Below are 24,407 nucleotides of genomic sequence, written 5' to 3'. Positions count from 1 at the left end.
CCCACAATGCCCCAATCCCACTGTTTCCCATTCCAACTCTATCCCTTTCCCACTCTATCCCATACCCACTCTATCCCAATCCCACAATTCTCCAATCCAACTATCCCAATCCCACTCTATCCCAATCCCACTGAGCCCCACTCCATTTCTATCTCAATCCCACTCTGCTCCAATCTCACTCTGCCCAACGCCACGCTGTCCCAATCCACCTGTATCCCAATCTCACTCTGCCCCAATCCCACTGTCCCACAATCTCACTCTATACAAATCCCACTCTATACAAATCCCACTCTGCCCTAATCCCACTCTGGCCCAATCCCACTCTGGTCCAATACCGCTCTGTCCCAATCCCAATCTATCCCAATACCACTATATCCCAATCCCAATCTGTCCCAATCCCACACTGTCCCAATCCCAATCTATCCCAATACAACTCTATCCCAATCCCACTCGGTCCCAATCCCACTGTTTCCCATTCCCAATCTATCCCATTCCCACTCTATCCAAATCCAACGCTATTCCAATTCCACTCTGTACCAATCACACTCTGGTCCAATCCCACTCTGGTCCAATCCCAATCTATCCCAATATCACGCTATCCCAATACCACTTTGCCCTAATACCACTCTGGCCCAATCCCAGTCTGGTCCAATACCACTCTGTCCCAATCAAACTCTATCCCAATACCACTCTATCCAAATCCCACTCTGTCATAATCCCACTCTGTCCCAATGCCAATCTATCCCAATACAACTATATCCCAATCCCACAATGCCCCAATCCCACTCTGACCCAATCCCACTGTTCCCCAATCCCACTCTTTCCCATTCCCAATCTATCCCATTCCCAATATATCCAAATCCAACGCTATCCCAATCCCACTCTGTCCCAATCCCACTATCCTAATCCCACTGTATTCCAAACCCACTCCGCCCCATTCCCACTATGCCCCAATCCCACGGTATCTCAATCTCATTCAGCCCCATTCCCACTCTGCCCCAATCCCACTCTATCCCAATCCCACGCTGCCCCAAACCCACTCAGTCCCAATCCCACTGTTTCCCATTCCCACTCTATCCCCATCCCAATCCCAATGTTTCCCAATCCCACTGTTTCCAATTCCCACTCGATCAGACTCCCACTCTATCCCAATCCAACGCCATCCCAATCCCACTCTATCCCATTCCCACTCTGTCCCATTCCCACTCTGCCCCAATTTCAAAATCCAAATCCCACTCTATCCCAATCCCACTGGGCCCCACTCCATCTCTATCCCAATCCCACTCTGCTCCAATCTCACTCTGCCCCAATCCCACGCTGCCCCAATCCCACTCTGTCCCAATCCCACTATCCTAATCGCAAAGTATCCAATCCCACTCTGCCCCATTCCCACTCTGCCCCAATCCCACTGTATCCCAATCCCATTCTGCCCCATTCCCACTCTGCCCCAATCCCACTGTATCCCAATCCCAATCTGCCACAATCCCACTCTGCCCCAATCCCACTGTTTCACATTCCCACTCTATCCCCATCCCAATCTCACTTTTTCCCAATCCCACGGTTTCCCATTCCCACTCTATCCCATTCCCACTCTATCCCAATCCCACGGTTTCCCATTCCCACTCTATCCCATTCCCACTCTGTCCCATTCCCACTCTGCCCCAATCCCACTATCCAAATCCCACTCTATCCCAATCCCACTGGGCCCCACTCTTTTCTATCCCAATCCCATTCTGCACCAATCTCACTCTGCCCCAATCCCACACTGCCCCAATCTCACTCTGCCCCAATCCCAATGTGCCCCAATCCCATTGTGTCCCAATACCACTCTATCCAAATCCCACTCTATCCAAATCCCAAGCTGTGCCATTCCCAGTCTTTCCCAATCCCACTCTTCTCCAATCCCACTATCCAAATCCCACTCTATCCCAATCCCACTGGGCCCCACTCCATCTCTATCCCAATCCCACTCTGCTCCAATCACACGCTGCCCCAATCCCACGCTGCCCCAATCCCACTCTATACAAATCTCACTCTGCCCCAATACCACACTATCCCAATACCAATCTGTCCTAATCCAACTCTGGCCCAATCCCACTCTGGTCCAATACCACTCTGTCCCAATCCCAATCTATCCCAATACCAGTCTATCCCAATACCACTCTGTCCCAATCCCATTCTGTCCAATCTCAATCTATCCCAATACAACTCTAACCCAATCACACTATGTCCCAATCCTAATCTGCCCCAATCCCACTGTTCCCCAATCCCACTGTTTCCCATTCCCAATCTATCCCATTCCCACTCTATCCAAATCCAACGCTATCCCAATCCCACTCTGTTCCAATCCCAATCTTGTCCAATCCCAATCTATCCCAATACCACTCTATCCTAATCCCACACTATCCAAATACCACTCTATCCAAATCTCACTCTTCCCCAATCCCACTCTGCCCCATTCCCACTCTATCCCAATCCCACTCTATCCCAATCCCACTCTATCCCAATCCCACTTTGCCCCATCACACTCTGCCCCAATCACACTCTGCCCCATTCCCGCTCTGCCCCAATCCCACTTTATGCCAATCCCATGCTGCCCCATCCCACTCTATCCCAATCCCACACTGCCCCAATCCCACTGTTTCCCATTCACACTCTATCCAAATCCCACTCTTCTCCAATCCAACTATCCCAATCCCACTCTATCCCAATCCCACTGGACCCCACTCCATCTCTATCCCAATCCCACTCTGCTCCAATCTCACTCTGCCCCAATCCCACGCGCCCCAATCCCACTCTATCCCAATCTCACTCTGCCCCAATCCCACTATCCCCCAATCCCACTCTATACAATTCCCACTCTGCCCTAATACCACACTATCCCAAAACACTCTGCCCTAATCCCATTCTGGCCCAATCCCACTTTGTCCCAATCCCACTCTGTCCCAATCCCAATCTATCCCAATAGAACTCTATCCCAATCCCACTATGTCCAATCCCACTCTGTCCCAATCCGACTCTATCCCATTCCCACTCTGCCCCAATCCCACTCTATGCCAATCCCATGCTGCCCCATTCCCACTCTATCACAATCCCACACTGCCCCAATCCCGCTGTTTCCCATTCCCACTCTGCCCCAGTCCAACTGTCCCCCAATCCCACCCTATACAAATCCCACTCTGCCCCAATACAACGCTATCCCAATAGCACTCTCCCCTAATCCCACTCTGACCCAATCCCACTCTGGTCCAATACCACTATGTCCCAATCCCAATCTATGCCAATACCACTCTATCCCAATAAACTCTGTCCCAATCCCACTCTGTCCCAATCCCAATCTATCCCATTACAACTCTATCCCAATTCCACTTTGTCCCAATCCCGCTAAGTCTCAATCCCACTGTTCCCCAATCCCACTGTTTCCCATTCCCAATCTATCCCATTTCCACTCTATCCAAATACAATGCTATCCCAATCCCACTTCATCCCAATCCCACACTGGTCCAATCCCAATCTATCCCAATACCACTCTATCCTAATCCCACTCTATCCAAATCCCACTCTATGCAAATCCCACTCTTCCCCAACCCTACTCTGCCCCATTCCCACTCTATCTCAATCCCACTCTATCCCAATCCCACTCTATCCCAATCCCACTCTGCCACATAACACTCTGCCCCAATCACACTCTGCCCCATTCCCACTCTGCCCCAATCCCACTCTATGCCAATTCCATGTGCCCCATTCTCACTCTCCTAATCCCACAATGCCCCAATCCCACTGTTTTCCAATTCCACTCTATCCCATTCCCACTCTATCCCAATCTCACTCTTCTCCAATCCCACTATCCCAATCCCACTCTATCCCAATCCCATTGGGCCCCACTCCATCTCTATCCCAATCCCACTCTGCTCCAATCTCATTCTGCCCCAATCCCACACTGCCCCAATCTCACTCAATCCCAATATCACTCTGCCCCAATCCCACTGACCTCCAGCCCACTGTTCCCCAATCCCACTGTTTCCAATTCCCATTCTATCACAATCACACTCTGTCCCAATCCCACTATCCTAATCCCATTGTATCCCAATCACACTCTGCCCCATTCCCACTCTGCCCCAATCCCACTGTATCCCAATCCCATTCTGCCCCATTCCCACTTTGCCCCAATCCCACTCTATCCCAATCCCAATCTGCCCCAACCCAACTCTGCCCCAATCCCACTGTTTCCCATTCCCACTCTATCCCCATCCTAATCCCACTTTTTCCCAATTTCACTGTTTCCCATTCCTACTCTATCCCATTCCCACTGTATCCCAATCCAGCGCTATCCCAATCCCACTCTATCCCATTACCACTCTATCCCAATCCCACACTGCCCCAATCCCACTGTTTCCCATTCCCACTATATTCCATTCCCACTCTATCCCAATCCGACTCTATCCCAATCCCAATCTGCCCCAATCACACTCTGCCCCATTCCAACTCTGCCCCAATCCCTCTCTATCCCTATCCCACGCTGCCCCATTCCCAATCTATCCCAATCCCACACTGCCCCAATCCCACTGTTTCCCATTACCACTCTATCCTATTCCCACTCTATCCCAATCCCACTCTTCTCCAATCCCACTATCCCAATCCCACTCTATCCCAATCCCACTGGGCCCCACTCCATCTCTATCCCAATCCCACTCTCCTCCAATCTCACTCTGCCCCAATCCCACTCTGCAACAATACCACGCTATCCCATTACCACTCTGCCCTAATCCAACTCTGGCCCAATCCCACTCTGGTCCAATACCACTCTGTCCCAATCCCAATCTATCCCAATACCAGTCTATCCCAATACCACTCTGTCCCAATCCCATTCTGTCCAATCTCAATCTATCCCAATACAACTCTAACCCAATCACACTATGTCCCAATCCTAATCTGCCCCAATCCCACTGTTCCCCAATCCCACTGTTTCCCATTCCCAATCTATCCCATTCCCACTCTATCCAAATCCAACGCTATCCCAATCCCACTCTGTTCCAATCCCAATCTTGTCCAATCCCAATCTATCCCAATACCACTCTATCCTAATCCCACACTATCCAAATACCACTCTATCCAAATCTCACTCTTCCCCAATCCCACTCTGCCCCATTCCCACTCTATCCCAATCCCACTCTATCCCTATCCCACTCTATCCCAATCCCACTTTGCCCCATCACACTCTGCCCCAATCACACTCTGCCCCATTCCCGCTCTGCCCCAATCCCACTTTATGCCAATCCCATGCTGCCCCATCCCACTCTATCCCAATCCCACACTGCCCCAATCCCACTGTTTCCCATTCACACTCTATCCAAATCCCACTCTTCTCCAATCCAACTATCCCAATCCCACTCTATCCCAATCCCACTGGACCCCACTCCATCTCTATCCCAATCCCACTCTGCTCCAATCTCACTCTGCCCCAATCCCACGCTGCCCCAATCCCACTCTATCCCAATCTCACTCTGCCCCAATCCCACTATCCCCCAATCCCACTCTATACAATTCCCACTCTGCCCTAATACCACACTATCCCAAAACACTCTGCCCTAATCCCATTCTGGCCCAATCCCACTTTGTCCCAATCCCACTCTGTCCCAATCCCAATCTATCCCAATAGAACTCTATCCCAATCCCACTATGTCCAATCCCACTCTGTCCCAATCCGACTCTATCCCATTCCCACTCTGCCCCAATCCCACTCTATGCCAATCCCATGCTGCCCCATTCCCACTCTATCACAATCCCACACTGCCCCAATCCCGCTGTTTCCCATTCCCACTCTGCCCCAGTCCAACTGTCCCCCAATCCCACCCTATACAAATCCCACTCTGCCCCAATACAACGCTATCCCAATAGCACTCTGCCCTAATCCCACTCTGTCCCAATTCCATGCTGGTCCAATACCACTCTGTCCCAATCCCAATCTATCCCAATATCACTCTATCCCAATCCCACTCTGTTCCAATCCCACTCTGTCCCAATCCCAATCTATCCCAATACAACTCTATCCCAATCCCACTATGTCCAATCCCACTCTGACCCAATCCGACTCTATCCCAATCCCACTCTGCCCCAATCACACTCTGCCCCATTCCCACTCTGCCCCAATCCCTCTCTATCCCTATCCCACGCTGCCCCATTCCCAATCTATCCCAATCCCACACTGCCCCAATCCCACTGTTTCCCATTACCACTCTATCCTATTCCCACTCTATCCCAATCCCACTCTTCTCCAATCCCACTATCCCAATCCCACTCTATCCCAATCCCACTGGGCCCCACTCCATTTCTATCCCAATCCCACTCTGCTCCAATCTCACTCTGCCCCAATCCCACTCTGCAACAATACCACGCTATCCCATTACCACTCTGCCCTAATCCTACTCTGACCCAATCCCACTCTGGTCCAATACCACTATGTCCCAATCCCAATCTATGCCAATACCACTCTATCCCAATAAACTCTGTCCCAATCCCACTCTGTCCCAATCCCAATCTATCCCATTACAACTCTATCCCAATTCCACTTTGTCCCAATCCCGCTAAGTCTCAATCCCACTGTTCCCCAATCCCACTGTTTCCCATTCCCAATCTATCCCATTTCCACTCTATCCAAATACAATGCTATCCCAATCCCACTTCATCCCAATCCCACACTGGTCCAATCCCAATCTATCCCAATACCACTCTATCCTAATCCCACTCTATCCAAATCCCACTCTATGCAAATCCCACTCTTCCCCAACCCTACTCTGCCCCATTCCCACTCTATCTCAATCCCACTCTATCCCAATCCCACTCTATCCCAATCCCACTCTGCCACATAACACTCTGCCCCAATCACACTCTGCCCCATTCCCACTCTGCCCCAATCCCACTCTATGCCAATTCCATGTGCCCCATTCCCACTCTCCCAATCCCACAATGCCCCAATCCCACTGTTTTCCAATTCCACTCTATCCCATTCCCACTCTATCCCAGTCTCACTCTTCTCCAATCCCACTATCCCAATCCCACTCTATCCCAATCCCATTGGGCCCCACTCCATCTCTATCCCAATCCCACTCTGCTCCAATCTCATTCTGCCCCAATCCCACACTGCCCCAATCTCACTCAATCCCAATATCACTCTGCCCCAATCCCACTGACCTCCAGCCCACTGTTCCCCAATCCCACTGTTTCCAATTCCCATTCTATCACAATCACACTCTGTCCCAATCCCACTATCCTAATCCCATTGTATCCCAATCACACTCTGCCCCATTCCCACTCTGCCCCTATCCCACTGTATCCCAATCCCATTCTGCCCCATTCCCACTTTGCCCCAATCCCACTCTATCCCAATCCCAATCTGCCCCAACCCAACTCTGCCCCAATCCCACTGTTTCCCATTCCCACTCTATCCCCATCCTAATCCCACTTTTTCCCAATTTCACTGTTTCCCATTCCTACTCTATCCCATTCCCACTGTATCCCAATCCAGCGCTATCCCAATCCCACTCTATCCCATTACCACTCTATCCCAATCCCACACTGCCCCAATCCCACTGTTTCCCATTCCCACTATATTCCATTCCCACTCTATCCCAATCCGACTCTATCCCAATCCCACTCTGCCCCAATCACACTCTGCCCCATTCCAACTCTGCCCCAATCCCTCTCTATCCCTATCCCACGCTGCCCCATTCCCAATCTATCCCAATCCCACACTGCCCCAATCCCACTGTTTCCCATTACCACTCTATCCTATTCCCACTCTATCCCAATCCCACTCTTCTCCAATCCCACTATCCCAATCCCACTCTATCCCAATCCCACTGGGCCCCACTCCATCTCTATCCCAATCCCACTCTCCTCCAATCTCACTCTGCCCCAATCCCACTCTGCAACAATACCACGCTATCCCATTACCACTCTGCCCTAATCCTACTCTGACCCAATCCCACTCTGGTCCAATACCACTCTGTCCCAATCCCAATCTATGCCAATACCACTCTATCCCAATAAACTCTGTCCCAATCCCACTCTGTCCCAATCCCAATCTATCCCATTACAACTCTATCCCAATCCCACTTTGTCCCAATCCCGCTAAGTCTCAATCCCACTGTTCCCCAATCCCACTGTTTCCCATTCCCAATCTATCCCATTTCCACTCTATCCAAATACAATGCTATCCCAATCCCACTTCATCCCAATCCCACACTGGTCCAATCCCAATCTATCCCAATACCACTCTATCCTAATCCCACTCTATCCAAATCCCATTCTATCCAAATCCCACTCTTCCCCAACCCTACTCTGCCCCATTCCCACTCTATCTCAATCCCACTCTATCCCAATCCCACTCTATCCCAATCCCACTCTGCCACATAACACTCTGCCCCAATCACACTCTGCCCCATTCCCACTCTGCCCCAATCCCACTCTATGCCAATTCCATGCGCCCCATTCCCACTCTATCCCAATTCCACAATGCCCCAATCCCACTGTTTTCCATTCCCACTCTATCCCATTCCCACTCTATCCCAATCTCACTCTTCTCCAATCCCACTATCCCAATCCCACTCTATCCCAATCCCATTGGGCCCCACTCCATCTCCATCCCAATCCCACTCTCTCCAATCTCATTCTGCCCCAATCCCACACTGCCCCAATCTCACTCAATCCCAATCTCACTCTGCCCCAATCCCACTGACCTCCAGCCCACTGTTCCCCAATCCCACTGTTTCCAATTCCCATTCTATCACAATCACACTCTGTCCCAATCCCACTATCCTAATCCCATTGTATCCCAATCACACTCTGCCCCATTCCCACTCTGCCCCAATCCCACTGTATCCCAATCCCATTCTGCCCCATTCCCACTTTGCCCCAATCCCACTGTATCCCAATCCCAATCTGCCCCAACCCAACTCTGCCCCAATCCCACTGTTTCCCATTCCCACTCTATCCCCATCCTAATCCCACTTTTTCCCAATTTCACTGTTTCCCATTCCTACTCTATCCCATTCCCACTCTATCCCAATCCAGCGCTATCCCAATCCCACTCTATCCCATTACCACTCTATCCCAATCCCACACTGCCCCAATCCCACTGTTTCCCATTCCCACTCTATTCCATTCCCACTCTATCCCAATGCCACTCTTCTCCAATCCCACTATCCCAATCCCACCCTATCCCAATCCCACTGGGCCCCACTCCATCTCTATCCCAATCCCACTCTGCTCCAATCTCACTCTTCCCCAATCCCACTCTGCCCCAATACCACGCTATACCAATACCACTCTGCCCTAATCCTACTCTGACCCAATCCCACTCTGGTCCAATACCACTCTGTCCCAATCCCAATCTATTCCATTACCACTCTGTCCCAATACCACTCTGTCCCAATCCCACTCTGTCCCAATCCCAATCTACCCCAATACAACTCTATCCCAATCCCATTATGTCCCAATCCCACTCTGTCCCAATCCCATTGTTCCCCAATCCCAATGTTTCCCATTCCCAATCTATCTCATTCCCAATTTATCCAAATACAATGCTATCCCAATCCCACTCCGTCCCAATTCCACACTGGTCCAATCGCAATCTATCCCAATACCACTCTGTCCTAATCCCACTATATCCAAATCCCACTCTATCCAAATCCCACTCTTCCCCAATCCCACTCTGCCCCATTCGCACTCTATCTCAATCCCACTTTATCCCAATCCCATTCTATCCCAATCCCACTCTGCCACATCACACTCTGCCACATCACACTCTGCCCCAATCACAATCTGCCCCATTCCCACGTTGCCCCAATCCCACTCTATGCCAATTCCATGCTGCCCCATTCCCACTCTATCCCAATCCCACAATGCCCCAATCGCACTGTTTCACATTCCCACTCTATCCCATTCCCACTCTATCCCAGTCTCACTCTTCTCCAATCCCACTATCCCAATCCCACTCTATCCCAATCCCACTGGGCACCACTCCATCTCTATCCCAATACCATTCTGCTACAATCTCACTCTGCCCCAATCCCACGCTGCCCCAATCGCACTCTATCCCAATCTCACTCTGCCTCAATCCCACTGTCCTCCAATCCCACTGTTCCCCAATCCCACTGTTTCCAATTCCCATTCTATCCCAATCCCACTCTGTCCCAATCCCACTTTCCTTATTCCATTGTATCCCAATCCCATTCTGTCCCATTCCCAATCTGTCCCAATCCAACTCTATCCCAATCCCAATCTGCCCCAACCCAACTCTGCCCCAATCCCACTGTTTCACATTCCCATTTTATCCCCATCCTAATGCCACTTTTTCCCAATTCCACTCTTTCCCATTCCCACTCTATCCCATTCCCAATCTATCCCAATCCAACACTATCCCAATCCCACTCTATCCCATTCCCATTCTGTCCCATTCCCACTCTGCCCAATCCCACTATCCAACTCCCACTCTATCCCAATCTCACTTTGCTCCAATTGAACTCTGCCCCAATCCCAATGTGCCCCAATCCCATTGTGCCCCAATCCCACTGTGTCCCATTCCCACTCTATCCCATTCCCACTCTTTTCTAATCCCACTCTTCTCCAATCCCACTATCCCAATCCCACTCTATCCCAATTGCACTGGGCCCCACTCCATCTCTATCCCAATCCCACTCTGCTCCAATCAAACTCTGCCCCAATCCCACACTGCCCCAATCCTATTCTATCCCAATCTCACTCTGCCCCAATCCCACTCTATACAAATCCCACTCTGCCCCAATATCACTCTATCCCAATACCACTCTGTCCCAATCCCATTCTGTCCCAATCCCACTCTGCCCCAATACAACTCTATCCCAATCACACTATGTCCCAATCCCAATCTGTCCCAATCCCACTGTTCCCCAATCCCACTGTTTCCCATTCCCAATCTATCCCATTCCCAATCTATCCAAATCCAACGCTGTCCCAAACCAACTCTGTCTCAATCCCATTCTGGTCGAATCCCAATCTATCCTAATACCACTCTATCCTAATCCCACTCTATCCAAATCCCACTCTATCCAAATCCCACTCTTCCCCATCCCACTCTGCCCCATTCCCACTCTATCCCAATCCCACTCTATCCCAATCCCACTCGATCCCAATCACACTCTGCCCCATTCACACTCTGCCCCAATCCCACTCTATGCCAATCCCATGCTGCCCCATCCCCACTCTATCCCAATTCCACACTGCCCCAATCCCACTATTTCCCATTCCCACTCTATCCCAATCCCACTCTTCTCCAATCCAACTATCCCAATCCCACTCTATCCCATTTCCACTAGGCACCACTCCATCTCTATCCCAATCCCACTCTGCTCCAATCTCACTCTGCCCAAATCCCACACTGCCCCAATTTCACTGTATCCCAATCCCACTCTATCCCAATCTCACTCTGCCCCAATCCAACTGTCCCCCAAATCCCACTCTATACAAATCCCACTCTGCCCCAATACAACGCTATCCCAATAGCACTCAGCCCTAATCGCACTCTGGCCCAATCCCACTCTGGTCCATACCACTCTGTCCCAATCCCAATCTATCCCAATACCACTCTATCCCAATCCCATTCTGTCCCAATCCCACTCTGTCCCAATCCCAATCTATCCCAATACAACTCTATCCCAATCCCACTATGTCCCAATCCCACTCTGTCCCAATCGCACTGTTCCCCAAACCCTATGTTTCCATTCCCAATCTATCCCATTCCCACTCTATCCAAATCCAACGCTATCCCAATCCCACTCTGTCCCAATCCCACTATCCTAATCCCACTGTATTCCAATCCCACTCTGCCCCATTCCCACTCTGCCCTAATCCCACTCTATCCCAATCCCATTCTGCCCCATTCCCACTCTGCCCCAATCCCACTCTATCCCAATACCACTGTGCCCCAATCCCACTCTGTCCCAATCCCACTGTTTCCCATTCCCACTCTATCCCTATCCCAATCCCACTGTTTCCCAATCCCACTGCTTTCCATTCCCACTCTATCCCATTCCCAATCTATCCCAATCCAACGCTATCCCAATCCCACTCTATCCCATTCCCACTCTGTCCCATTCAAACTCTGCCCCAATCCCACTATCCAAATCCTACTCTATCCCAAACCCACTGGGCCCCATTCCATCTCTATCCCAATCCCACTCTGCTCCAATCTCATTCTGCCCCAATCCCACGCTGCCCCAATCCAATTCTATCCCAATCTCATTCTGCCCCAATTCCACTTTGCCCCAATTCCACTGTGCCCCAATCCCATTGGGCCCCAATACCACTCAACCCCAATCCCACACTGCCCCAATCCCACTCTGGTCCAATCCCACTCTGGTCCAATCCCACTCTGTCCCAATCCCAATCTATCACAATACCACTCTATCCCAATCCCATTCTGTCCCAATCCCACTCTGTCCCAATCCCAATCTATCCCAATACCACTCTATCCAAATCCCACTCTGTCCCAATACCACTCTGTATCAATCCCAATCTATCCCAATCCCTCTCTGTCCCAATCCCACTCTGTCCCAATCCAAATCTCTCCCAATCCCACACTGCCCCAATCCCACTGTCCTAATCCCAATCTTTCCCAATCCCACTCTAACAAAATCCAACTCTATCCATATCCCACTCTTTCCCAATCCCAATCTATCCCAATCCCACTCTGCCCCATCCCACTCTGCCCCAATACCACTCTATCCCGATCCAACTCTGCCCCAATCCCACTCTACCCCAATCCCACTCTGTCCCAATTCCACTCTGCCCCAATCCCACTCTGTCCCAATCCCAATCTCTCCCAATATCACTCTATCCCAATCCCACTCTATCCAAATCCCACTCTCCCCTAATCCCACTCTGCCGTAATCCCACTCCATCCCAATACCACTCTATCTCAATCGCACTCTGCCCCAATCCCACTCTGCCCCAATAACACTCTATCCCAATGCCACTGTATCCCAATACCACTCTATCCCAATCCCACTCTGCCCTAATCCCACTCTGTCCCAATCCTAATCTCTCCCAATATCACTCTATCCTAATCCCATTCTATCCAAATCCCACTCTGCCCTAATCCCACTTTGCCCCAATCCCACTCTGCCCCAATACCACTCTATCACAATACCACTCTATCCCAATATCACACTGCCCCAAACCCACTCTGCCCCAATACCACTCTATCCCAATACTACTGTATCCCAATAACACTCTGCCCCAAACCCACTCTGCCCCAATACCACTCTATCCCAATACTACTGTATCCCAATACCACTCTATCCCAATTCCACTCTGCCCCAATCCCACTCTAATCAAATCCCACTCTATCCAAATCCCACTGTTTCCTAATACCATTTTTAAGGAGCGGGTTAATATTATAAAACAGTTACAGGTCTATGCGTAAAGTGTTACACTGATTTTGGGAGTCTATGTAATTACTGCAACATTGAGGAAAGGGTTTACAAATGCTGTAATATCAATGTAGGGACTTTGTGTCAAGCTGTTACATAAATTTAGGGAGCATGTGTAAATATTGTAACATGCAATGAGAAATCGTGTGTAAATGCTGCAATTTTAATCATGCATCACTGTGTAAATACTGTAACATAACTTTAGGAAGACTTTGGAATACTGTAACATAGATTACGTCAAGTATGTGAAAAGAGCAAAACTAACATTTAGTATGTGTGTGTCAATGCTGCAGTACAAATTTTAATACTGCAGCATTTTTAGACACTCCCTAAATGTGCTTTAATGTAACATGGATTTACGGAATATGCGTGAATGCTGTGTACAAATGTTTTAAAAATGGGATTGCAGCTTCTAGGGATCGTGTATGAATAATGCTGTTGTTACTGTTGGGAGTGTGTGTCAATGGTGTTGGGGACTGCAGGGAGTGTGTGTCAATGGTGTTGGGACTGTGGGGTACTGTAGGGAGTGTGTGTCAATTGCGTTGGGGATACTGTAGGGAGTGTATGTCAATGGTGTTGCAGACTGTAGGGAGTGTGTGCCAATGGTGTTGGGGATACTGTAGGGAGTGTGTGTGAATGATGTTTCAGATTGTAGGGAGTGTATGTCAATGGTGTTGCAGACTGTAGGGAGTGTGTGCCAATGGTGTTGGGGATACTGTAGGGAGTGTGTGTGAATGATGTTTCAGATTGTAGGGAGTGTATGTCAATGGTGTTACAGACTGTAGGGAGTGTGTGCCAATGGTGTTGGGGATACTGTAGAGAGTGTGTGTCAATGGTGTTGGGGATACTGTAGGGAGTGTGTGTCAATGTGTTGGGGATACTGTAGGGAGTGTGTGTCAATGGTGTTGGGGATACTGTAGGGAGTGTGTGTCAATGGTGTTGGGGATACTGTAGGGAGTGTGTGTCAATGGTGTTGGGGATACTGTAGGGAGTGTGTGTCAATGGTGTTGGGGATACTGTAGGGAGTGTGTGTCAATGGTGTTGGGGATACTGTTGGAGAGTGTGTCAATGGTGTTGGGGATACTGTAGGGAGTGTGTGTCAATGGTGTTGCTGACAGTAGGGAGTGTGTGCCAATGGCGTTGGGGATACTGTAGGGAGTGTGTGTCAATGGTGTTGGGGATACTGTAGGGAGTGTATGTCAATGGTGTTGCAGACTGTAGGGAGTGTATGTCAATGGTGTTGGGGATACTGTAGGGAGTGTGTGTCAATGGTGTTGCAGACAGTAGGGAGTGTGTGCCAATGGCGTTGGGGATACTGTAGGGAGTGTGTGTCAATGGTGTTAGGGATACTGTAGGGAGTGTGTGTCAATGGTGTTGGGGATACTGTAGGGAGTGTGTGTCAATGGTGTTGGGGATACTGTAGGGAGTGTGTGTCAATGGTGTTAGGGATACTGTAGGGAGTGTGTGTGAATGGTGTTGCAGACAGTAGGGAGTGTGTGCCAATGGCGTTGGGGATACTGTAGGGAGTGTGTGTCAATTGTGTTGGGGATATTGTAGGGAGTGTGTGTCAATGGTGTTGCAGACTGTAGGGAGTGTGTGTCAATGGTGTTGCAGACTGTAGGGAGTGTGGGTCAATGGTGTTGGGGATATTGTAGGGAGTGTGTGTCAATGGTGTTGGGGATACTGTAGGGAGTGTGTGTCAATGGTGTTGGGGTTACTGTAGGGAGTGTGTGTCAATTGTGTTGGGGTTACTGTAGGGAGTGTGTGTCAATGGTGTTGGGGATACTGTAGGGAGTGTGTGTGAATGGTGTTGGGGATACTGTAGGGAGTGTGTGTCAATGGTGTTGGGGATAATGTAGGGAGTGTGTGCCAATGGCATTGGGGGTACTGTAGGGAGTGTGTGTCAATGGTGTTGGGGATACTGTAGGGAGTGTGTGTCAATGGTGTTGGTGATACTGTAGGGAGTGTGTGTCAATGGTGTTGGGGATACTGTAGGGAGTGTGTGTCAATGGTGTTAGGGATACTGTAGGGAGTGTATGTCAATGGTGTTGCAGACTGTAGGGAGTGTGTGTCAATGGTGTTGCAGACTGTAGGGAGTGTGTGCCAATGGCGTTGGGGATACTGTAGGGAGTGTGTGTGAATGGTGTTGCAGACAGTAGGGAGTGTGTGCCAATGGCGTTGGGGATACTATAGGGAGTGTGTGTCAATGGTGTTGGGGATACTGTAGGGAGTGTGTGTCAATGGTGTTGCAGACTGTAGGGAGTGTGTGTCAATGGTGTTGCAGACTGTAGGGAGTGTGTGTCAATGGTGTTGCAGACTGTAGGGAGTGTGTGTCAATGGTGTTGGGGACACTGTTGGGAGTGTGTGTCAATGGTGTTGCAGACTGTAGGGAGTGTGTGTCAATGGTGTTGGGGACACTGTTGGGAGTGTGTGTCAATGGTGTTGCAGACTGTAGGGAGTGTGGGTCAATGGTGTTGGGGACACTGTTGGGAGTGTGTGTCAATGGTGTTGCAGACTGTAGGGAGTGTATGTCAATGGTGTTGCAGACTGTAGGGAGTGTGGGTCAATGGTGTTGGGGACACTGTTGGGAGTGTGTGTCAATGGTGTTAGGGATACTGTAGGGAGTGTGTGTCAATGGTGTTAGGGATACTGTAGGGAGTGTATGTCAATGGTGTTGCAGACTGTAGGGAGTGTGGGTCAATGGTGTTGGGGACACTGTTGGGAGTGTGTGTCAATGCCCGATGTGCCGTTCCGTGGTAGGTGTGACCTGGTTCTCACGCTGGGTTCCCTGGATATAGAGATATTGTTCAAGGCCGATCTTTCTTACCATGTGCATTCTGTACAGGATGCTGATTCCCAGCGTCATGAAGGGTTTTGAGAAGTCGATAACTTTCTCCCTCTCAGCAGTGATGGTGAAGGCAGCTACAGCAAGGTCCGCTTTCTATATACACACAGAGAAACAGTCAGCCCACAAGGGTCATCAGTATTACCCCCTCACTCCCGCTCTCTCCCTGTCTCTCACACGTTCTTTGTCTCTTTCTCTGGTCTGCCTTTCTTTCTCTCTCTCGCTGTCTCTCTCTCTCTCTGTTTCACGCTCTCTCTCTCGGTGTCTCTCTCTCTCTATATCTTTCTCTGTCTGTCTCTGTCTCTCTCTCTGTCTCACTCTTTCCCTCTCTCGATGTCTTCTCTGTCTGTCTGACTCTCGTACTCTCTGTCTGTGTCTGTCTCTCTCTGTCTGTCTCTCTCTCTCTCACTCTCTCTTTCTGTCTCTCTCTCACTCTCTCTTTCTTTCTCTCTCTCACTCTCTCTTTCTGTCTCTCTCTCTCTGTCTCTCTGTCTGTCTCTCTCTCTCTGTCTGTCTCTCTCTCAGTCTCTCGCTTTCTCTGTTTTCCTCTGTGTTTCTCTCTCTGTCTTCATCTCTCCCTTGTCTGTCTCTCAATCAATCTCTGCCTGTCTCTCTCTCTCTTTTTCTCTCTCTCTGTCTCACTGTCTCTCTCTCTCTCTCGCTGTCTCTCGGTCTCCCTCTCTTGCTTTCTCTCTATCTCTCTGCGATTCTTTCTCTCTCTTACTCGCTCTCGCTCTCTCTGATACTCTCTGTCAGTCTCTCTCTATCTCTCTGTTTATCTCCCTCTCCAATTCTGGGTCTCTTTCTATGTCTTTCGTTCTCTGTATCCTTTGTTCCATCACTTTTACCATCTCTCGCCCTCTTTCTACTTCTCTGTTCCATCTCTCTTTTTCCATCTCTTTTTGTCTCTCTCTCATTTTTTTCCTTCACTGTTTCTCTCAAACTGTCTCTTTCTCTTGCTCTCGGTCCCATTTAGTTCCCATCTCACTCTCTGTTTTCTCTCTTGCTTGTCTCTCTTGTTCTCTCGATCATTGTCTCTGACAGTCTCCCCTTCTTTCTCGTTCTCACTCCCTGTCGCTCGCTCTGTCTCGCTCTGCCTTTCTCAGTATTTCTGTCTCTCTGTTCCTCTCTCGCTCTTTCTGTTTCTCTCTTTCTCTCCATCTCTCTGTCTGGCTGTCAGTTTCTCTCTCCCTCTGTCTCTCTTTCTGTCTGTCTCTTTCTCTTTCTCTTTTGATCTGTATCTCTCCAACTGTCTATTTCTTACTCTTCATTTTTCCACCTCTGTTTCTCCACCTCTTTCTGAATCTCACTCTGTCTCTCAGCCCCTCTCCGTCTCTCTCTCCCTCTCTCTGTATCACGCTCCTGCCTATCGGAGGGTCTCTGAACTGTTTCTATCGTCCCAGTGATATTATTTTTCCCTCACAGTCCTGCCCAATCCTTGTTCTGTAACGTGAATGGTTTACACTGACAGTTGTTAAATATTAATCTATTTCAGACACTGCAGAGCCAATCAATGCTGCAGGAGCCCCTCCGCCACAGTCCCCTCCACCACAGAGCCCTCCAACACAGGCCCCTCCGCCACAGAGCCCTCCGCCACAGAGCCCTCCGCCACAGAGCCCTCGGCCACAGAGCCCTCCGCCACAGAGCCCTCCGCCACAGAGCCCTCCACCAAAGGCCCCTCCGCCACAGGCCCCGCTGGAACAGGCCCCTCCGCCACAGAGCCCTCCACCACAGGCCCCACCACCACAGGCCCCTCCACCACAGGCCCCTCCACCACAGGCCCCTCCGCCACAGAGCCCTCCACCACAGGCCCCACCACCACAGAGCCCTCCACCACAGGCCCCTCCACCACAGGCCCTCCACCACAGAGCCCTCCGCCACAGCTACGATTCTCGAAAAAATCTAGGGCAGCTGAGATCGATTTCCACGCCTTAACCTTGGCTGAAAGCCTGTCTCGCACCGCACATCGCCCCAAACACTGGCAGTAACCTCCCAAGCCACATCCCCAACATGGACACAACTCACTTCTATTCCCCTATCCTCCCCTTCCCCTCCTCCCGTTTACTCCCCTCTCTTCTCCTCCCATCTCCCCTCCCCTTTGCTCTCCTCGCCTCCCGTCTCCACACGTCCCCTCTCCTCCCCAAAACCCTTCTCTCCTACTCCTCCCTTCCCCTCTCCTCTTCTCTCCTCCACAGTGTCAGCTGTGGCCCAGTGGGTAGCACACTCGCCTCGGAGTCAGAAGGTTGTATGTTCAAGTCCCACTCCAGAGACATGAACACAAAAAGCTAGGCTGACACTCCCAGTGCAGTACTGAGGGAGCGCTGCACTGTCGGAGGTGCCGTCTTTCGGATGAAACGTTAAACCGAGGTCCCGTCTGCTCTCTCAGGTGGACAAAAAAATCCCACCGCTCTATTTCAAATAAGAGCAGAGAGTTATCCCTAGTATCCTGGCCAATATTTATCCCTCACTCAACATAACAACAGATGATCTGATCATTATCACGTTGCTGTGTGTGGGAGCTTGCTGTGCGCAAATTGGTTTCTGCATTTCCCACATTACAACAGCTACTACACTCCAATATTACTTCATTGGCTGCAAAGCACTTTGAGATGTCCGGTGGTTGTGAAAGGCGCTATATAAATGCAAACTTTTCTTTTTTTTCCTTTGATTTTCCTTCCATCCCACTCCTTTTCTCTCCTCTCCTCACCTCCTTTCTTCATCTTCTCACTTTCTCCCCTCCTCTCTTCTCGTTTCCCCCCCACCCCGTCCCCCCCCACACGTGAACCAGAACCAGGCCCGGTTTGAGAATGAGAGGAGGATGGGTGGGGAAAAGGTTTCATATCAAGTATCCAAACTCTGAGGCCTGGACAACAGAGGTGGCTTCTCGTGTTTGGCCTTCGTCATGGTTTCTGGAGTGTGACAAAATCCTGGTAACTTCACCGACACCGCGCCACGACCCACCGATCCACTCACCCCACCATGCATCCTCCTGTCCCTGTGTAACAGGCTCCAGGGACTGAATGAGCCTCCTCCTGTTCCTGTGTAACAGGCTCGAGGGACTGAATGAGCCTCCTCCTGTTCCTGTGTAACAGGCTCCAGGAGCTGAATGGGCCAACTCCTGTTCCTGTGTAACAGGCTCGAGGGGCTGAATGGGCCTCCTCCTGTTCCTGTGTAACAGGCTCCAGGAGCTGAATGGGCCAACTCCTGTTCCTGTGTAACAGGCTCGAGGGACTGAATGAGCCTCCTCCTGTTCCTGTGTAACAGGCTCCAGGAGCTGAATGGGCCAACTCCTGTTCCTGTGTAACAGGCTCGAGGGGCTGAATGGGCCTCCTCCTGTTCCTGTGTAACAGGCTCGAGGGGCTGAATGGAACTCCTCCTGTTCCTGTGTAACAGGCTCGAGGGGCTGAATGGCCTCCTCCTGTCGCTGTGTAACAGGCTCGAGGGGCTGAATGGATTACCTCCTGTTCCTGTGTAACAGGCTTGAGGGGCTGATTGGGCCTCCTCCTGTTCCTGTGTATCAGGGCCGAGGGGCTGAGTGGGCCTCCTCCTGTTCCTGTGTATCAGGCTCCAGGGGCTGAATAGGCCTCCTCCTGTTCCTGTGTATCAGGCTCGAGGGGCTGAATGCGCCTCCTCCTGTTCCTGTGTAACAGGCTCGAGGGACTGAATGGGCCTCCTCCTGTTCCTGTGTAACAGGCTCGAGGGGCTGAATGGATCACCTCCAGTTCCTCTGTAACAGGCTCGAGGGGCTGAATGGCCTCCTTCTGTTCCTGTGTAACAGGCTCGAGGGGCTGAATGACCTCCTCCTGTTCCAGTACAACAGGCTCGAGGGGCTGAATGGGCCTCCTCCTGTTCCTGTGTAACAGGCTAGAGGGGCTGAATGCGCCTCCACCAGTTCCTGTGTAACAGGCTCGAGGGACTGAATGGGCCTCTTCCTGTTCCTGTGTATCAGGCTCGAGGGGCTGAATGGATTACCTCCTGTTCCTGTGTAACAGGCTCGAAGGGCTGAATGGGCCTCCTCCTGTTCCTGTGTATCAGGCTCGAGGGGCTGAATGGGCATCCTCCTGTTCCTGTGTAACAGGCTCGAGGGGCTGAATGGATTACCTCCTGTTCCTGTGTAACAGGTTCGAGGGGCTGAATGGCCTCCTCCTGTTCCTGTGTATCAGGCTCGAGGGGCTGAATGGGCATCCTCCTGTTCCTGTGTAACAGGCTCGAGGGGCTGAATGGATTACCTCCTGTTCCTGTGTATCTGGCTCGAGGGGCTGAATGGGCCTCTTCCTGTACCTGTGTAACAGGCTCGAGGGGCTGAATGGGCCTCCTCCTGTTCCTGTGTAATAGGCTCGAGGGACTGAATGGGCCTACTCCTGTTCCTGTGTATCAGGCTCGAGGGGCTGAATGGGCATCCTCCTGTTCCTGTGTAACAGGCTTGAGGGGCTGAATGGATCACCTCCTGTTCCTGTGCAACAGGCGCGAGGGGCTGAATGGGCCTCCTCCTTTTACTGTGTAACAGGCTCGAGGGGCTGAATGCGCCTCCTCCTGTTCCTGTGTAACAGGCTCGAGGGACTGAATGGGCCTCCTCCTGTTCCTGTGTATCAGGCTCGAGGGGCTGAATGGGCCTCCTCCTGTTCCTGTGTAACGGGCTTGAAGGGCTGAATGGATTACCTCCTGTTCCTGTGTAACAGGCCCGAGGGGCTGAAATAGCCTCCTCCTGTTCCTGTTTATCAGGCTCGAGGGGCTGAATGGGCCTCCTCCTGTTCCTGTGTAACAGGTTTGAGGGGCTGAATGGATCACCTCCTGTTCCTGTGTATCAGTCTCGAGGGGCTGAATGGGCATCCTCCTATTCCTGTGTAACAGGCTCGAGGGGCTGAATGGGCCTCCTCCTGTTCCTGTGTAATAGGCTCGAGGGACTGAATGGGCCTACTCCTGTTCCTGTGTATCAGGCTCGAGGGGCTGAATGGGCCTCCTCCTGTTCCTGTGTATCAGGCTCGAGGGGCTGAATGGGCCTCCTCCTGTTCCTGTGTATCAGGTTCGAGGGGCTGAATGGGCTTCCTCTTGTTCCTGTGTATCAGGCTCGAGGGACTGAATGGCCTCCTCCTGTTCTGTGTAACAGGCTTGAGGGGCTGAATGGATCACCTCCTGTTCCTGTGTAACAGGCGCGAGGGGCTGAATGGGCCTCCTCCTGTTACTGTGTAACAGGCTCGAGGGGCTGAATGGGCCTCCTCCTGTTCCTATGTAACAGATTCGAATGGCTGCATGGGCCTCCTCCTGTTCCTGTGTAACAGGCTCGAGGGGCTGAATGGCCTCCTCCTGTTCCTATGTAACAGGCTCGAGGGGCTGAATGGGCCTCCTCCTGTTCCTGTGTAACAGGCTCGAGGGGCTGAATGGGTATCCTGTTCCTGTGTAACAGGCTCGAGGGGCTGAATGGACATCATCCTGTTCCTGTGTAACAGGCTCGACGGGCTGAATGGGCCTCCTCCTGTTCCTGTGTAACAGGCTTGAGGGGCTGAATGGGCCTCCTTCTGTTCCTGTGTAACAGGCTCGAGGGGCTGAATGGGCCTCCTCCTGTTCCTGTATATCAGGCTCGAGTGGCTGAATGGGCCTCCTCCTGTTCCTGTGTAACAGGCTCAAGGGGCTGAATAGGCCTCCTCCTGTTCCTGTGTAAAAGGCTCGAGGGGCTGAATGGGCCTCCTGCTGTTCCTGTGTAACAGGCTCCAGGAGCTGAATGGCCTCCTCCTGTTCCTGTGTAACAGGCTTGAGGGGCTGAATGGGCCTCTTCCTGTTCCTGTGTAACAGGCTCGAGGGGCTGAATGGGCCTCTTCCTGTTTCTCTGTAACAGGCTTGAGGGGCTGAATGGGCCTCTTCCTGTTCCTGCGTAACAGGCTCGAGGGGCTGAATGTGCCTCCTCCTGTTCCTGTGTAACAGGCTTGAGGGGCTGAATGGGCCTCTTCCTGTTCCTGTGTAACAGGCTCGAGGGACTGAATGTGCCTCCTCCTGTTCCTGTGTAACAGGCTTGAGGGACTGAATGGCCTCCTCCTGTTCCTGTGTAACAGGCTTGAGGGGCTGAATGGATCACCTCCTGTAACTGTGTAACAGGCTCGAGGGACTGAATGGCCTCCTCCTGTTCCTGTGTTACAGGCTCGAGGGGCTGAGTGGGCCTCCTCCTGTTCCTCTGTAACAGGCGCAAGGGGCTGAATGGGACTCCTCCTGTTCCTGTGTAATAGGCTCGAGGGATTGAATGGGCCTCCTCCTGTTCCTATGTAACAGACTTGAGGGGCTGCATGGGCCTCCTCCTGTGCCTGTGTAACAGGCTCGAGGGGCTGAATGGCCTCCTCCTGTTCCTGTGTAACAGGCTCGAGGGGCTGAATGGGCCTCCTCCTGTTCCTATGTAACAGGCTCGAGGGGCTGAATGGCCTCCTCCTGTTCCTGTGTAACAGGCTCGGGGGACTGAATGGGTCTCCTGTTCCTGTGTAACAGGCTCGAGGGGCTGAATAGCCCTCCTCCTGTTCCTGTGTATAACGCTCCAGGGGCTGAATAGGCCTCCTCCTGTTCCTGTGTATCAGTTTCGAGGGGCTGAATGCGCCTCCTCCTGTTCCTGTGTAACAGGCTCGAGGGGCTGAATGGATCACCTCCAGTTCCTGTGTAACAGGCTCGAGGGGCTGAATGGCCTCCTTCTGTTCCTGTGTAACAGGCTCGAGGGGCTGAATGACCTCCTCCTGTTCCAGTATAACAGGCTCGAGGGGCTGAATGGGCCTCCTCCTGTTCCTGTGTAACAGGCTAGAGGGGCTGAATGCGCCTCCTCCTGTTCCTGTGTAACAGGCACGAAGGACTGAATGGGCCTCCTCCTGTTCCTGTGTATCAGGCTCGAGGGGCTGAATGGATTACCTCCTGTTCCTGTGTAACAGGCTCGAGGGGCTGAATGGGCCTCCTCCTGTTCCTGTGTATCAGGCTCGAGGGGCTTAATGGATTACCTCCTGTTCCTGTGTAACAGGCTAGAGGGACTGAATGGGCCTCCTCCTGTTCCTGTGTAACAGGCTCGAGGGGCTGAATGGGCCTCCTCCTGTTCCTGTGTAACAGGCTCGAGGGGCTGAATGGCCTCCTTCTGTTCCTGTGTAACAGGCTCGAGGGGCTGAATGACCTCCTCCTGTTCCAGTATAACAGGCTCGAGGGGCTGAATGGGCCTCCTCCTTTTCCTGTGTAACAGGCTAGAGGGGCTGAATGCGCCTCCTCCTGTTCCTGTGTAACAGGCACGAAGGACTGAATGGGCCTCCTCCTGTTCCTGTGTATCAGGCTCGAGGGGCTGAATGGGCATCCTCCTGTTCCTGTGTAACAGGCTCGAGGGGCTGAATGGATTACCTCCTGTTCCTGTGTAACAGGTTCGAGGGGCTGAATGGCCTCCTCCTGTTCCTGTGTATCAGGCTCGAGGGGCTGAATGGGCATCCTCCTGTTCCTGTGTAACAGGCTCGAGGGGCTGAATGGATTACCTCCTGTTCCTGTGTAACAGGTTCGAGGGGCTGAATGGGCCTCCTCCTGTTCCTGTGTATCAGGTTCGAGGGGCTGAATGGGCCTCCTCTTGTTCCTGTGTATCAGGCTCGAGGGACTGAATGGCCTCCTCCTGTTCTATGTAACAGGCTTGAGGGGCTGAATGGATCACCTCCTGTTCCTGTGCAACAGGCGCGAGGGGCTGAATGGGCCTCCTCCTTTTACTGTGTAACAGGCTCGAGGGGCTGAATGCGCCTCCTCCTGTTCCTGTGTAACAGGCTCGAGGGACTGAATGGGCCTCCTCCTGTTCCTGTGTATCAGGCTCGAGGGGCTGAATGGGCCTCCTCCTGTTCCTGTGTAACGGGCTTGAGGGGCTGAATGGATTACCTCCTGTTCCTTTGTAACAGGCCCGAGGGGCTGAAATAGCCTCCTCCTGTTCCTGTGTATCAGGCTCGAGGGACTGAATGGGCCTCCTCCTGTTCCTGTGTAACAGGCTCGAGGGGCTGAATGGGTATCCTGTTCCTGTGTAACAGGCTCGAGGGGCTGAATGGGCCTCCTCCTGTTCCTGTATATCAGGCTCGAGCAGCTGAATGGGCCTCCTCCTGTTCCTGTGTAAC

General features: G+C 51.6%; 1 protein-coding gene across 1 annotated transcript in view; it reads right to left on the bottom strand.

Annotated features, from left to right (window-relative positions):
• The window catches only part of LOC139241068 (glutamate receptor ionotropic, kainate 5-like), a 1,689,468-nt gene that overhangs the window by 579,614 nt on the left and 1,085,447 nt on the right, over positions 1 to 24,407 (bottom strand). The window contains exon 13 of the mRNA XM_070869761.1: positions 16,297 to 16,410. Coding sequence (XP_070725862.1) covers positions 16,297 to 16,410 — 114 coding nt within the window. The remainder of the gene's footprint in view (positions 1 to 16,296; positions 16,411 to 24,407) is intronic.

The sequence above is a fragment of the Pristiophorus japonicus genome, chromosome Y, assembly GCF_044704955.1.
Source record: "Pristiophorus japonicus isolate sPriJap1 chromosome Y, sPriJap1.hap1, whole genome shotgun sequence".
NCBI classification, from domain to species: Eukaryota; Metazoa; Chordata; class Chondrichthyes; family Pristiophoridae; genus Pristiophorus; species Pristiophorus japonicus.
This window is presented reverse-complemented; position numbering and strand designations above follow the sequence as displayed.